Source organism: Pelobates fuscus, chromosome 7, assembly GCF_036172605.1.
Source record: "Pelobates fuscus isolate aPelFus1 chromosome 7, aPelFus1.pri, whole genome shotgun sequence".
NCBI classification, from domain to species: domain Eukaryota; kingdom Metazoa; phylum Chordata; class Amphibia; order Anura; family Pelobatidae; genus Pelobates; species Pelobates fuscus.
In genome coordinates this window covers 68,976,615-68,994,168 of record NC_086323.1, presented here as the reverse complement: position 1 = coordinate 68,994,168, position 17,554 = coordinate 68,976,615, and the positions used below count along the sequence as shown (strand labels likewise).

The 17,554-nt window shown below is 39.1% G+C and overlaps 1 protein-coding gene across 2 annotated transcripts in view; it reads left to right on the top strand.

The window, feature by feature from the left end:
* TGFBR3 (transforming growth factor beta receptor 3) overlaps positions 1 to 17,554 on the top strand; it is a 201,530-nt gene that overhangs the window by 159,025 nt on the left and 24,951 nt on the right. For both annotated transcript variants that reach the window (XM_063428390.1, XM_063428389.1), the window contains 3 exons: positions 5,285 to 5,399; positions 9,629 to 9,664; positions 11,026 to 11,133. In XM_063428390.1, coding sequence (XP_063284460.1) covers positions 5,285 to 5,399; positions 9,629 to 9,664; positions 11,026 to 11,133 — 259 coding nt within the window. The remainder of the gene's footprint in view (positions 1 to 5,284; positions 5,400 to 9,628; positions 9,665 to 11,025; positions 11,134 to 17,554) is intronic.

Here is a 17,554-nt window from a genome sequence, read left to right as displayed (position 1 = left end):
AGTTAGCAAAATATAAAAATAAATCTTCTTCTTCTTCTTCTTCTTCTTATTATTATTATTATTATTATTATTGCCATTTATATAGCGCCAACAGATTCTGTAGCGCTTTACAATATTATGAGAGGGGGATTTAACTATAAATAGGACTATTACAAAAAAACTTACGGGAACAATAGGTTGAAGAGGACTCTGCTCAATCGCGCTTACATTCTAGAGGGGATGGGGTGTAAAACACATTAGGACAGGAATCTGCAGTCAAATAAGGTGGGCTGCCCTTTAGGAGAGAGCAAGAGACAGGTATGTGATATAGAGGTTAGTCTTGGAGGCCATAAGCTATCCTAAAGAGATGGGTTTTAAGGCACTTCTTAAAAGATGCAAGACTAGGGGAGAGTCTGATGGCGGTAGGCAGGCTATTCCATAGGAAGGGAGCCGCCCACGAAAAGTCCTGCAAGCGTGAGTTGGCCGTATGGGTGCGGACAACGGACAGGAGGTGGTCACGGGCAGAGCGGAGAGACTGAGAAGGGACAAACCTCTGTGAGGAGAAATAAGAGGGGTTAGAGTTGTTCAGTACTTTATAGGTGTGAATTAATACCTTGAAATGACTCTTATAGCATACAGGAAGCCAATGTAAGGACTGGCAGAGGGGTGAGGTGTGGGAGAACCAACTAGAGAGGAAAATCAGTCTGGCAGCAGCGTTCATTACGGACTATAGCGGTGCAGTACGGCTTTTGGGAAGACCAAAGACCAAGACCAATAATTCATGTGGGAAATTACTAGAGCATGGACAAACTCCTTGGTAGTATCTTGTACAAGAAAGGGGCAGATGCGGGCTATGTTTTTAAGATTGAATCTAAAGGATTTGGCAACATGCTGGATTTGAGGCTCAAAGGTGAGGCCAGAATCAAGTATGACACCAAGACAGCGCACTTGCAAGGATGGACTGATGTGGGTACCACAAACTTGAAGGGAGAGCAAAAGAGGAGGATCGGTATTAGGAGGAGGAACGACAAGGAGCTCAATTTTAGAGAGATTGAGTTTCAGAAAGCAGGAGGACATCCAGTCAGAGATGGAAGAAAGGCAAGCAGTGACATGTTGCAGGACGGCAGGGGAGAGGACCGGGGAGGAGAGATATAACTGGGTGTCATCAGCGTACAGGTGGAAGTGGAATCTAAAAGAGGTAATAAGTTTGCCAAGAGAGGCAGTATAAAGAGAAAATAGAAGGGGACCAAGGACAAAGCCTTGGGGGAGGAGGTTTCATTAAAAAAGGAGACACTGAATGAGCATTGGGAGAGATAAGAGGAAATTCACGAGAGGACAGAGTCACAGAGACCAAGTGATTGAAGAGTTTGAAGAAGGAGAGCATGAGCAACGGTGTCAAAGGCCGCAGAGAGGTCAAGAAGAATTAGTATGGAGTAGTGGCCTTTGGATTTAGCTGCGATTAGGTCGTTAGTAACTTTGATAAGCGCGGTCTCAGTAGAGTGGAGAGGGCGGAAACCAGATTGAAGAAGGTCAAGGAGAGAGTTGGAATTGAGGAAATGAGACACGCGGGTAAACACAAGTCTTTCCAGAAGCTTTGAGGAAAAAGGGAGCAGGGATATGGGACGATAGATAGAGGGGGTGGACGGGTCGAGGGATGTTTTTTTTAGTATAGGTACTACAGTGGCATGTTTAAGGTCAGCAGGGACAATGCCAGAAGAGAGAGAGCAGTTGAAGATGTGCATTAAGGAAGGCACGAGACAAGTGGAGAGAGATCTAATAAGGTGAGATGGGACATGATCAAGCGGGGTGGGGCGAGAGGAAAGGAGAAGCGCAGCCACCTCTTGGTCAGTAGCCGGGGAGAACGTCTGAAGGGTAGGAAAGGCATGATCAATGTGTGGTTGAGAAACAGAATGGCAGGGAGGGGAGAATTATTTCCTTAGCTGTTCAATCTTGTCAGGAAAGTAACATGCAAAGTTGTCAGCAGTAAGGTTAGTTTGGGGGTGGCCACAGCAGGGCGAAGAAGAGAATTAAAGGTGTCAAAGAGACGCCTGGGATTGCGGGAGCATGAACTAATGAGAGAGGAAAAGTAGGACTGTTTAGCAAGGGCAAGGGCTGCGCTGTATGAACACAATATGAATCTATAATGGAGAAAGTCTGACTGAGTGCGAGACTTCCTCCAGGAGAGTTCAGCACAACGGGAGCATCTTTGCAGGTAGCGTGTTGATTTAGTATGCCACATTATGTTATGTGTACCAATCCTCTTTGGTTTGTAATCACTTCGACATCACTAATGGGTCATCGACTGCCATTAACATGTCAATAAATATAGTGTATAAGATTTTGAGTCACCCCAAAGTTTGATGACATTTTTTAAAAGCAGTTACCAGTAATCACAACATTACTAGTGCCAAACCTTTCAAAAACATCTGCAACTATTAGCTCTAAAGCTGTCTTTAGTGTTTATGGTGCCTTGACTGTCCTTTTAAACCCACCGTTTTGCATATTTAAATTGCTAGATTCTCTCTGAGAACAATATGCTGTTTAACACTACAGTGCGAAAGGATCCCTAAAATAAGTGGCTACACACTCCTCTACCTCAAAAATGCAAAGCAATTCAAAATAGAGGTATGTAAGAAAATATAGATTTAAATGTTCACAATGAAAGCGCATATATGTCACAACCCTTCTTGTAATGGTGTATTAATAATATGGTATAGACCCAATGGTAGCAGCTTCAGTGATAAATACAGCAAAGGTCAAATAGTATAAAACACTGCATATAAAACTGTTTTACAAATGTATTGGTAACATAAAATCATTGTATAATACACTCAAATTTGAAAAAGCAAAGATAAATAAAATTGGCCACAACCTCTCACCCGATGCATTTTATCTGTATTAGACTTTTTCAAGGGAACGTAAAAGGCTGATAGACAAAATGCGTTAAGTGAGAGGCTCAGCCTGATTTCATTTTCCTTTTTATGTACTATAAGAATTAAGCACTCCTTGATAGTGCTTTTTAAAATACGAGTGTGATATGCAATGATATAAACTTGCAATACAGCTTCATACTAGGAGCCTTTTGGTCCTTCCTTTAATCACCAGGCCATTAAAACTTATTCTACTACTCATGGGTCTATACCATACCACTGATCCATCATTTGGAGTCGTGTGGTGAACTCTTTGCTCTTTCAGTTAGAGTAATTCAATGTATAATTTTGTATATTCCTCTATGTCTAAGTGCTTTGCAATTTTGTAATGAGGGAGTGTGTAATTTCTGGTTGTTTTTTTCAGTTCCCTTTCCATACTGTAGTGTGTTGGAGTGTTTAGTTTGGTGTTTTTTTAGGGAAACCATGTATAGGGAGTTGCTGGGTCTATTGAACACTTTGTGGGTGTTATTGTAACAGTTATTTCTTATTGGTAGTTTAGCGGGCAATCTGCATGATAGACAGACCGCAAGTATAAATTATGCCCTGACAGGTTCTGGTCTTCGTAACTGCTACTTAACATAAGCTAAGCTAATCATTAGAAAACAGCACTCATCATATTATTACGTCATTATATTATTTCGACTATCTTTGCTTCCAAACATCTGATTGTTCTCTTTTGTCAAAAGTAGATATTTGTCCAAGTGACTTGTCAAGTTACCTAATATTTTGACATTAGTTTATGCTGGTGTTTTTTGAGATTTTTTGGTACAAAAAAAAGTCATATAATTCTATAATGTTACTGGCGTGAAAAGGTAAAATACCCTTCAGTGGCCCTAAAATTGGAAAAGGTACTGTGTAACAGCATTCATCTCTAAATACTTGTTTGTTATACCATAGATGATTTTGTAAAGAAAATATTACAGTAATAATTTTTGAAGTTCTCCTGAGGCCAGCCTTCATTTTCTGTGTTTGATGATTGGGGTTTCTTTGTTTATTTTATTTGGTTTTCATTTGTGTATGTGACCTTCTTGGCAAGTTTTGTTGAGTACTATTGTTAGTCTCCAGCGTATACAATGTCAGTGTTTGTTTGTCTAGAAGTAAACAATAGCATTGGAGGACTGGCTTGTTAGAAGCCTTATTTTGTATTTTGCGATTTTCAGCTGGCCTCCTCTCCTGTAATTCTTCTCTTTTTTTTTCCTTTCTTCTTTCTCTGTTAGTTGATCATGGCATGAGGAAAAAGAAGTGCATTTGCAGATTATTCAATAAATATCAAATTGTGTGTGTTTTTTTTTCAACTTACAACATTTACACAAAAACAGCAGTGTTAGAAAATGTCACATTTGGTTTAAGCAGAGATTTTTTTTCCCTCTTCTTTTTGAATTTTTTTTTTTTAAATATTGGTCATCGATATGAGTCAATACTCAGTACACCGAGACTTGATATTTAGTTAATAAACCCCATTGTGATTCCGAGAGGGGAAAGTTCCAGGCCCCAATGACCATTAACAGAATTATCTTAAGTAGGTTTTCAAGCTACTACAGTCAACTAAATACCTTGCCATGGATCAGTGTCACGTTACTTGTGTTCCAACGTGTTTTTGACTCACTTGTGTAACAAGAAACACAAGTGGGAGATTAAATCACATAGCTTGCACCAATTCTACAGGGACTTGTCCTCTAAATGGAAGAAACTGCAGCCTCCGCTGTAATGTTATTGCACCATTCATCTTGTTCTTTATGTATACGTTAAGCACATTTTTCTTGGATACAATCAGCGCAGCGTTAACAGGACATTAATCCTGCATTGTTTAGTGGTATATTGTAAATGCAAGGTATTTTAGAGTTTGACGTATAAAAAGTGTTGCTAGATAGGCAATGCTTTGTTATGCACTAGATTTACACTCAAATTGTCCCTCTTTTGGAACGATACCAATCTAAATTTTGTGCTACATTTGCTGCATCTCTCTTTAAATATGTGTTAGAACAATCTGATTTTGGGACAGATATCACTAATCGGAGCTTTCCTATTGGGTCCCGGACATTGGCATTACGTCTTAAGCTCATTTATACATTCTCTGTGAATACTCTCCTGTCAGCTACTCTCCAGAAAATAGAAAATGTCCCTCTTTGTCCGTTTGAAACATTTCTGTTATTTTGTTCATTTATCATACGTTACTAAGCCCTAGCTGGAAGCTGGTATGCCTCCTGCACTTTCCAGCTTCAAAAGGATTAAAGCTTTATATATATATTTTGTTCTTGACTGCATCCCTTTCTTCCCCAGCGTGCTGTACCAGGGTCAGGCTGATAGTGTTATGTTCATTTCTTAAGATATCACGTTCTTAATTGAATTGCTGACTTTGCTTCTTTCTGTTACAGTGCATTGACCCTGACGAAGCATGTACGTCCCTCAATTTGAAAATGATCATGGCAATGATGCATAATAAGAAGACATTTACTAAACCTTTGGCAGTAATTACAAGTGATTCAGAAGGTAATTTGAGACTGTAACCTTTGCAACAGTAAAACAGTACCTTTATAAATTAGGAACATGATGTATTATTGTCTAAAATCATATTTAACAGATATTATTTATCATACATTTATAATATATTTAATATAGTTTTTTTGCTCATCATCTCGGTGATCTGTTATACTCAAATGTATACATCAGCAGTCTCAGCAAAAGTTATAGGATGGTATAACATGCCTAAAATATTTGGGCCATAGGATTTAGCTTGATGTAAACATTTCAGTTCCAAAGATATCCTTAAATGGGGATGTGATTGAATTTTGCTTAGAACAATCTGCAAGAGCATATGCCATGCTACAGGAGCATTGAAACAAAAAATGACTATTGTACAGGATTACAATAATTACTTTACGTTCTTGTTTTCTACATGCTAAGCATACAACACACGTCGTATAAACTGTCGGTTCTTGTAGATGTATAAACATCACGCAGTCTGATGTTTAGTGCTGTACACTGCAAAACTAGCACAGAGGGAAATGAGACATATTAAAATAACAGAAAAAGGTTTTTTTTTAGTCTTACAACTGAACTGTTAAAGGGACGGTCTGGTTAGAGTAGACCCATTATATAGATATTGCATTTATAACATACAATACGTTTTATATGATTAAAATAAATAAAAAATATACTCATATTTGAAGATCTAGATCTTCCTGTGAATACCCAGGCTTTGTAGTTTCTGCCATGAGCTCTGTCCACTCTAGGAAGTAACTCAATAATGATTCTTGTCCTTTAAATTTTTATAGCAGTATTGAACTTATCACTTAAAGGGATACTATAGTGCCAGGAATACAAAGCTGTATTCCTAACACTACCGATCCCTCTGCCTGCCCCCTCCCTTGCACCCCCGGTTAATAAAGGGTTAAAAAAACTTTATCTATGTGTATGTCATTGTGTGTCTATGAGTGAGTCAGTGATTGTGTGTCTCTGTCAGATTGTGTCAAATCAGTGAGTGTGTGTGTATGTCAGTGTATCTGAGAGTGTGTGTCTGTCGGTCTAAGTGTGTGTTAGTCTTTAACAGGAAGAGGCGTGGCCTTGGCAGGAAGGGGTGGGGTAAATTAGGGGGACTTCCGTCATGCCTAGGGCAGCACAGATCCAAAATACACCTTTGCACAGCACCCAGACCACTTCAATGAGCTGAAGTGGTCTGGGTGCCTACAGTGTCCCTTTAAATGTGCTACATTTTATGGGCACAATGGATGTTTCTGGAAGTTGTTTTTAAGAAAGAAAGAAAAATAATTCTGCTTGTTGTTTACCCCATTAAAAGTGCTCATCTCCCTCCATGTGAAGCCTGCCATTGAAATGGTAACACAAGTTCTTTAGTTCCTTATGTGGTGTCAGTCTTGCATTTCATAATGCATATGTATTTTTTCCTATGGAGTAATTTTTAATTGTTTGAGGACTAGGCGGTGCACCTTACAAGGAACATCTAAACTGTAACTATGCAGTTTGTTTTTATTAAAACGCATGCCAAAAGGGCTAACAAGATGTCCCCAAAGCGTTCTATACATGCATGGAAGAATTGTACACATGTGATATCTTTACTAAAGTACTGAGATTAGTGGTGTTGTTGATCCGAGGGTGACATGGCGATAACTTTGTTCAGGAAAGAATGTAACTGTGCGAGATAGGGATATTATGAATTCCAGACTGCAACATCTCCGTCTGAAGCCTTATCTCTTTGTTTAACGAGTAAAAGACAACTTCTGCCACGAATATTTTTAAGCACGTATTATGGTAACAAATCTATATTGGAATTGCTGGAAAAAACAAACAAACCTATTTTCCCGTAATGTTCCAGCTTAAGTTTAGTATATAAAGATGTGATTATTTACATGAATGTAACCCAATGTGATTTTATCATAATTCTTAATACATTATTAGGAACATAAAACTAAAGTTAATATAGACTGCAGAGTCGCCATTATTCCTCCACTGATTACTGGCATGCTCAGGGAGTGGCTATTGCTTCGAGACCATCCTTGATTCCCTAATGAGAGAATATTGTGCATTAAAGTGGCACTGTCACTGTCTGGAGACTGCAAAGACCCCTGACGCTGACATCACTGCTGCGGGTCCGGTGGGCAGAAGGTGGAGAGGGAGATAGGTAAAGTGGGTCCTCTTCAGTGCCAGGTGCTGACGTCACAGAGTACAGCATTGAGATCTATGGGGATCCTGTGAGACCACGCGATCCTCCTTAGACAGAGCCAATTCCCTGCCGCTGTCACTGGTGACAGCTGGGGGGATTGACACTTCTAGACGGCGGTAGCTCCGTCCAGGGTCTGGAAGTGTGAGGCGTAGGAAATGTACAGACACAAAGTAGTCTTTTTCTCAGTATATTTTTGGACTGGGTTGGAATTTCAGTGAAATTCCAACCCAGTCAAAGTGAAAATTTTCATAAAGATTCCATCTTTATGAAATACTAATTGTTTTGGGGGAAAGGTTGACAGTTCCACATTAAGGAACATGACTTCACATGTACAATACTGGCTAACACACAGTACAACATGTAGTACTTTCATTCAGGAAATTGAAAACCAATTTATGTTGCACATTCATGTACAAAAAGCTTCCATTTTGTTCCTGTGGGGAGATGCACATATGGACCACTGAGCATTCACTTATACACCTGATACAGTCTGTCTAATAAGACAGAAATAATTTGGTGTTTGGTAAGGCTGCCTTACCACCTGGATGTGCATGAATGACTTCACACTATAGGGCAACAGCCTGTCATGTCAGTTATCAGCTATGTTTCATGCATATCACTTGTTTCATAAATGGTGTCTAACTCATGACATCTGTTTTCTGTAATTCCCCTGTTTATAAAAATAATCTTGTTCATTTAAAGAAAGTCAATAATTGTATTTTTATGGGAAACATATGTATTTCCTATTCTTTCCAGGGTACGCCCAAGTACGTCTAGAGAAAAACCTGTATCAGAGATAACTGTTGTAGATTAGTCATCTCAAGGGCCAACATTCATGGTAGTCATAGTTAAAAGCAGCTGAAGTGTCAACAATGTGTAACACTGAGCTGTATAGTTAGAGGTTCTGTGATTGACAAGTTTCTAAACATTTATTTTCAAATTATATTTATGAAACATTTAGAATTTTTAGAACATACTCGTTTTCCTGGCACTATAGTGCCCTGAGGGTGCCCCCAGGGCTGGATGGAGAGGAAGGGGTTAATCACTTACCTTTCTCCAGCACCGGGCTCCCTCAGTGCTGGAGACTCTCCTCCTCCTTTTCCGTCATCGTCTGAATGCCCTTGCGCGGCAAGAGCCGCGCGCGCATTCAGCCAGTTTCATAGGAAAGCATTCAGCCAGTCTCATAGGAAATCACAGTGAGAAGCGCGGAAGCGCCTCTAGCGGCTGTCAATGAGACAGCCACTAGAGGCTGGATTAGCCCTAGAGTAAACATAGCCGTTTCTCTGAAACGGCTATGTTTACAGCAGAAAGGGTTAATCCTAGGTGGACCTGGCACCCAGACCACTTCATTTCCCTTTAAGAAATCATGACTTACATCACAGATCAGTGTGTTTTTAGTCTTGTGATTATGCGCATTGACAAACTGTGTCTAAATATTAGGAGCACACAACCAAACCTAAATCAGACCATCAAAGAGCAGATATAGTAAGTGATCAAGTGGTTAAGGTAAATACTGTGCAATAGAACAGACAGCGCAATCCTTTAGTTTATTCAAAAAGTAAAAAATAGGTAAGAAATCTCCTACATCGTGAGACAGAGTATTTTTTTATAGCTCGTACTAGCTATATATGCATAATACATTTCCCAGACATGTATCGAAAAATAATATACCAAAAGCAGAAAAATAGAATGAATAATTTGAAAAAAATCTATATTTCTAATGAAAAGGTCCAAGCAATACTAGTCTGCATGCAATGTTACCTTCACAAAGTATGGACAGAAAGAAATCCTCCCAACGTTTTGGCTGCAAGTAGTCTTTTTCACAGAATCCTTTGCGAAATTACATATTTAAATCAGTATTTACATATGACCTAATTGATCACTTTGCTCAGTAGGAAGGCTGAAAATGTAGAAATGTTAGTCATTACTGTTAGCTAGCATATGGTGCTTCACTATATTGCTGGAGAAACTGTTTTTAATGTTCCATATATTTATGTATATATTTTCAACCTGTGTAACTGCAGCTTTTTATTTTCAACAGATTCTGCAAATACAAACGCTAAAAGTGGTCCACCAGGTATGTACATTAATAACTATACCTTCATTACAAGGGCTTTGGCAGCTGTTAATATTCATGACTGTCTTGGCATGTCATATGTCATGACTCATATAAAAAATTATTGCCCTTAAAGGGAAACATAACTTCCTAGGATTTTTTATAATATGTTTACTCATTGCTAACATTGAACAAATATGCCTCTTTTGGGGTGCGAAAAAATACAATATATTAATATAAAAATAGAAATCCAGACCTCTTTATCCTGCTACTGGGAGACTCCATTTTGACTCGCTGTCAGTCATTACTATGCTCCATCCTTAAGTGGCAGCAAGCCTAGAGGAGGCATGCAGAGAACTGTAGAAACAGAAATAATGTTACTAGATTTTTCCCTCATGCCCTGGTTATTCCAGATCTAAACTGGATTACGATGTGATTTGCAAGATCTAAATTATATTATTTGCTAAATATAAATCAAAATAATATGCAAAAAAGGTTAACGCACTTTATCTTTATTTTTAATGTTTTACTGAATGGTGCAAAATTTCAGATAAGTGTCAGATCCCCTAAAACTCACCAAATGTAGTTCACGAACATCTGGGGTGGCAGAGTTAACTATCACCTAGTAAAAGTAACTGTCAGTTGTATCATTTTTACGTTGTGTTTGTGCCTGGTTAGTTAAAAAATAAATCAGCTTTCCGTTTCTTATCTCCATACTCCACTGCTGTCCTCTGTATTACCAGAATGAAACGGATATACCTAATTTAATAAGAATGGATACCTCAAGGGTTTTCAATGAATAGAACCATATTCGTGTATATCAGTAAAGGGTGTCTCTGTGACTTTTTTCAAGTAAAGGAAGTGTATTTTTTTTTTGTCTGGAATTAATTTCAAACATTTCCATTTTTGCCAAATTTTAAGAACAATGGATTCTATTTCTGTGATTTCTGTCCTTAGCCTGACATCGCTTATTTTACAAGCATTTCCGATCTCCACCTACAAATGGGAACAAGGCCAAATAGGTCCTTGTAGGTTACAAAATAAAGTTGGCTGAAATGGCAGTACACATGTAGAAATAAGTGATATTTCCTTCAATCTTGGTAATACTGTCAGAGCAGTATTAAAAGGCCACTGCAGTTAAGTGCCTCTGCAAAAAAAAAAAAACATTCTTCATCTTCTTGAATTGTTCTACCTGGTTCTCAAAGCCCCTGATTTGTAACATCTACGTGGTAGGGCCATGCTACCCAGGGCACGTTGATCCTTTTAGTTACTGTGATTTATTGTTATTCCTAAAATAAGGATAAAAAAAAAACTTTTTATATATATATATATAAGATTGTGTTCATTTTAAATATTTTATTTTATTTCTTTTTTTCCACTAGTCATCTTCTACGGTCTGGATACACCAACTGTAGTAGGGATTGCGTTTGCAGGATTCATCATCGGCGCACTTCTGACAGGAGCATTGTGGTACATTTATTCTCATACAGGTAGGTCTTGAACTATGTTTGAGAAGCACTGTTTTCTAGCGGGATCAGATTACTTAAACAGAAATATATATGTCTGTCTAATTTGTTTGATGAAGCAGATTTTATTGTAAATGATTGCTGCTGCATTTCATTCATGATACGAACAGGGGCGGGCCAACAACTCATGAGGCCTCCAGGCAATAGGAGATCATGGGACCTCCCTGTGCCCACCAACTTGCAAGCTATGTAAGCCCCAACCACATGTACATCTTTGTGTTACAGAAAATGTTTTAATGTGGGAGGTAGGGGTTTAGTTAGAGTAGTTGTAGTGTGGTGGTCTGGAACTGTTGTAGGGGAATAGGGGCTAAGGTGATTGCTTAGAGTCTGAAGTGTGGAGGTGTTGTAGGGGGGATAACTGTTGTGTGGGGTGGTTAGAGGCTGTAATGAAAGATAAGAGCTATAGTGGGGTGATAGGGGCTGGCAGGAGGGGTAGTTTCTGGAGATGGGTGCTGAGTTGAAGTTGAGAGATGTAAATGGGGTTAAGGTCTTTATTAGGTAGGGAAAAGGCTGTAGAGGGGGTACAGGGCTGTAGTGAAGAGACAGGAGCTCTAATAGAAAATAAGGGCAGTAGTGGTACAGTAGAGGCTGTAGTGAGGAAATTGGGGTTGTAATGAGAGTATAAGGGCTGTAGTGATGATTAGCATTATACGGCACTATTCATAAAAAAAAAAAAAAAGTTTTTTAAAGGGTTGGAGTAAACCTTTAACTTTATTTTCTTGCATTGAAGAACCAAAACATACAGCTTAGTGCTTTCCCTCTCTGGCTGTATACATATACAGGGAAATACTGTCCTCTCCTCACACAACTTTATTCCATTAATATTAATTGTAAAGCAAATTAATTGCTCACTAGCACATTTTATAAACCTTGTTCCTCATTAAACTTCACAACCACAAATAAAATAATAACAATTAAAAATAGTAAAAATAATTTTTTAAAATTAGACGTTATTATGATGAATCTTATCTAGTTTAGCCGCTCTGCTGCTTCTCTTGTCCTTTCCTGAAATGTGGGCAGAGCTCGCCTCGTATCTGATTTCACAATTCTAGCTCTGCTTGGGAAATTGCCGCGGCTGGACACTTTCCACATTTAAAGATGGCTGCCCCAGCATCCTTTTGGTTGGTGCAGCTCCTCAAGCTATGGTGCTGCATGGAGGGTCTTTTTTGGCAAACTGTATTTAAGGAAAAGGACAGGGCCCTACTGTCACAGGGGAATGAAAACTGGCCAGATGCCACTAATTAAATTTAAAGATGCCACCCCCATTAAGTGATCATGGCGGATTGCCCACATGGGCTGGCACTGAGCCACGTAACACAGCAGGGGCAGGATAGGCCCCTCTCTTGCTTGGGCACTACCCAAGTGCACAAATGGTCAGTCTGCCCTTAGATACAAATATTCTGTGTTTTATATTCCTAAGCAGCTCTACAGTCAATTTGACATTTGGAAATTCAAGTCTAGGGTGTCATGGCTTCACAAAATGGTGCACTATAATGCTACTATAATGTTTCTTCTGTATGTGCACATGTTCCAATTGTATTTTAATATATATTTAAATGTCAGGACTAGGGGCTAGGACTCTGGGCACTTGTCAGGTATGTGTATTTTTCTTTATTGCAGATAATTATTAGCATACAATATAACTATCCTGTCTTTTGGTTATATATTGTTTAACCAAACCTTATAGAAGGAAATGCTTGAAACGGACAGTTCTGAATTCTCTCTTTTTTTCTTAACAAATAATTTTGGATTAAGTGGTTTCAGTGTCGCAATTTCACAGTTCATTTTTGGGCTGATGCACTGTGCTGACTTCACTGCAAATAAAACATAATTCTGGACATATTTTGTTTTAATTCCAATCCTACAAAGACAGCTGCAAACATTATTTAGAACAAATTGCATTTAGCGGTCCTTTCCATCCTTATCATGTACTGTCTTGTCCCAGACTTTGTTAAATTTTTCCCCTATATTGGCACATCATCAAGATGCTTTCAAACACAAGGAATAATTGAAGCCAATTCTGAGTTCTGGAACAATTTCAGCATTCTTTTCTTGGTTTGATATGTACCCCTAACTCCTCTCTAAATAAAACAGAAAATATTGTCTATTCTGTGATGTTTGATCTTGTATTGTATGTGCAGAATGTCTGCACTTTTCTTCAGCCAATCGCACAGCCAACTTCAGTTCCTACACGCCAGGAAGACTTGTATATGCAGACTTTCTACCAGACCAGAATAAACAAATTAATAGAATATATGTCCTATACACATTCCATAATTCGACAAATAAGAAAACCAGCTTAATCCTTGTGGTTTTGGCTAGTCTGCATTCATAAAGACCTTAAATTATTTTATGCCACAAATAACTTTCCTCTGCAAAACTGGAATGAGCTATCCCGGGCTCAGGTTTTATCCAATAAATTAGAACATATCATTATATTGCTACATTTTTTTTTATTGATTTTTCCACTCCAGTGCTTCAGTGGCAACATTATTGTACTTTAGTAAGGAACTTTGCTCAATGTTAAAAAAAAAATAAAAAAATATATATAATTATTTCAATGTATCATTACTGAATACATTGGAATTTATATGTTTTGGAATTACTCCAGTAGTTGGAAATTAAATTAATTTATAATGTTAATAATGTTGGTGGTTAATGCACTTCAAGAGCATGTTAGTTGACCAAACTGTTTATTTTTACTTAAAAATAAACAACAATATTATTAAGACGATATATGTGAGCAGCTATTTAATTCAAAGATTTCATAACTAGCTCTACAAAACAAAAGCAATGCTTTGGGTCTTATCTTTACGCCCAATTATTCTGCACTCTGTAATTTTCTTATCTTGAGAGATGTTCATTATTTTCATGCTCTCTATTGTGTTAAACAATCAATGATTCTTATGTTTTACCATTAATACATGAATGTTGTATTTGACATCAAAACTAATCTGCTTCTGGGGGGCGGAGCCTGACTGCCAAGCGGAGAGGACATGGAACCCATGAGCTCCTGTCCGACGGGCAGGGAAAAGCTAAATAACTCCGGCCTCGAGGCCCAAAGACGCACCAAGGTGCACTACCCACGACGGGGGTGCACCATAGAAGTGAGGGATACCACTCTAACGCCCGTCGGGCACGGGGGCACCAAAAACCAGGTGCGGCCTAACGGAGCAGAAGCCTGGTGGAAGCGTCCACCCTCCCCGACCTCGGAGCTCCCTAGCAACTCGGCGAGCACCCTACCCCCCCCCCCCCCTGGGCCGGTGGGGGATATCCCAGTCCCCACTGGCCACTCTGAGCCCACGGCTGGACTTACCGGCCAGGCAGCTAACAGGGGTACTACTCGAACGAGACGCAGTCAAGATGGCGGCCCAGCAAAGGCCCAAGCCAAACGGCGCAAGCAACCAACCGCCAACGCAGCGCCTGGAGATGTTTGACAAGCTTTGTAAAAGCTTCTGGACGACACTCTGCAACCAAGGAATGACCCACAGCCACGCGGTGAGAGCAGTAGCAAATCTGATACGCCCGGATGCCCGGCGCCGCCACTACGACCCCCTGCCTCAAGCCCCCAGAGCAGTTACCCGCTACACAGAGGCAAGCGACTGATAAGTCGGGAAATGGCACAAAGAGGCTTGGACATAAACACCCGCTGGAGCCCAAGGCAAGCCCCACAAACACGCACCTCACAGGACCCAAGCACCAGAAACCAGCATGGCGCACCTCTGCCCCTTAGGATTACAGCATCCAACCGGGTCACAACACAAGAGCACACCACACAGCCTATGGACGAAGCTAGATTCCAATGCAGAGACACCACTAAAGGGGACCCTGATGCCAACCTCTGGGACACTCCAGCGCTGGGCATAGGCTGAAGCGCCCAACATGCTGCCTCCCAAGGGTATTGCTGTGTTTAACCTGGCCGGTTCAGAGCCCCCACAGCAGCTAAGTACCCAGACACAGAGGCCTGATGCATTGCCCAAGTACACTATGCTTCCGTTTTTACTTTTATCCTCAGCAGTTGTGGGACTGTTAACCATGTCGAAACCAACTCCCAGTGGCTTAAAGTCTAGTTAACTCTTGACCTAACAACTTGTACTTTTGCTTATGCTTAGATAGTTTCAGCGATGTTACCTAACGCTATAGGCATGGCTTAGCGAAATTACGATCTCTTTAACGCCTTATAGCCTATGTCTGTAGAGCGCTACTTACCTATGCATTACACAGAGGCCAGCAATTGTTATATGGTGTACCATAGTATTGTATTATCACTACACAAGAATAGCCAACATAGCAAAATGCTTAGTTAAGCTTGTTTTGGGATAATTAGCTGAACCCCTAATAGCAACTGACTAACACTTTACTCTTCGATGTGTAAAAAATTAAGCATGTAACTAACGGTCCTTATCCTACAGTTCGTAAACGAAATCCGCAAATGCTCCTGCTAATGCTTAACCTAAACGCGATAGAACAGTTTGTAATTGTTTGTTTCTCATGATAAGATACTTTTAAAATGTGCTAGCCAATCACATGCCATAACAAGTTAATGTTCATGACAAGCCTGCAGATGCTGTTGTGGCGCTGCAAGACTCACGTTATGTTCTTTAATATGCACAAGAAAAATAAAGAATAATAATAAAAAAAAAAAAACTAGTCTGCTTCTTTGGGCAGAGTCACATTCTTTTTTGGGCAAAGTTACAATCCTTAGAAAAAAGTTACATTTCCCAATAGCCGCAATGGGCAGCTGTGATAGGCTGAAAGCAGTCAGCTGATGGTCTCTCTATCACTCCTCAGGCTAATGAGGAAGTGGTTATAGTGCCTAAAGTGTCCTTTTAAATCTTAATGTTATAGCATGAAGAGTGGTGCAGGATTGCCATGTCCACTGCTAACTTAATTCTTTTGGATCAGCTATAATAAATCAGTTTTAGATTTTTATTTTTACTCCTGAAGTTATGCCAAGTCCCACATAAACCACAATAGCAAAGGAGTGATCTTGTGGTTTGTGATTTTAAAGGAGTATGTGAGGTAGAAATTTTAGGCAACTTGAGCTGCATTTTATGTTCTCCAGGAAGAGAACTTTGAGGCCTATTCAGAATTACATAATTTTGTTAAAGCTCTGACTTTAGTTTAACCCCTTAAGGACCGAACTTCTGGAATAAAAGGGAATCATGACATGTCACACATGTCATGTGTCATTAAGGGGTTAATGTCACAAGTGAGCAGGCTTTATCCGGACATTCCCTTTTAATTATTAAAAATAAATATTAAAAAAAAAAAAACACAATTGCAATAAAGAGCAGTGCAGTTTCTATAATCTGTGTGAGGTTTATGTGTAGAGAACATGATTGGGGCACAGTTCTAAAACCGGTGCTGTCACGCTGGATACCAATAGGAAATTCCTGTAACTAGCAATGCTTTAACTGTTTTGCATCACAATATCTCTTTATCAATGATCATAACATTACAATGTCCACTACTGACCAAAAGTGGGCATTGCTTCAACTTCCTTAACATATATAGATTTATCATTAGGTTTACCTTTGTTAGTAATTTCTTGCACCATGACCTTTTCGAATATTAGTTGTCAACACTTTATATTACATTTAATAAACCATTTCAGTCGGGAAAAACTATTTAATTTGAGTAAATCTTTGCATCACCGCCATCACTGTCTGTTTACCGTCCCCCCTTTCGCCTTGTTGAAAACAGAATCACATCTGTGCTGAAGCTCATATTTGGATCCTTTGCAAATGTTATTCAGATTGGATTTGAGTAAGTCTGGGCAGTGCACGCCATTCTCATGTTTCCACTCCATCATTCAAACGCTCTGGGATTGGATAAGTAATGATGATAGTGACTCCATAGAACGTATGCATTGCCAAGTCTTTTTTTATGCATCAGAGGGCACAGTAAGATCTTAAGTATGTTTACTGAAGTGTGAATGACATGTTACCAACCAACCCATATGTTACAGTACCAATAATAAAAAAAAAATCATAAATCCTAATCTCTGCAAAACCAGATGTTTAGAACATTTCTTATTAATATTTAGTAGTTCAAAACAAAGTATATCCCTAACTAAAATCCAGTTTCTCATCATATGGACATTTAAACACAGATAGTGTGAATTATAAGAAAGTAAAAGTTAATTTTACATTTTAGGCCAAATTAGTTGATATAGAAAAATTCTCCCACGTCTTCATATTCAGTATTGGAATTACTGATTAGAGACGCAGTTCCATTTCTGTGACATCTTCTTTGCAGTCTTGATTTTCATTGAGACCTCTTTCTTTCCACCAGCTTGTCTGTGTGTAGTACAGTTTAAAAACACCTGAGTGTGTTTGCAGGAACTTTTTATTTATTCATTCCTGTTTAGCTAACATATGTA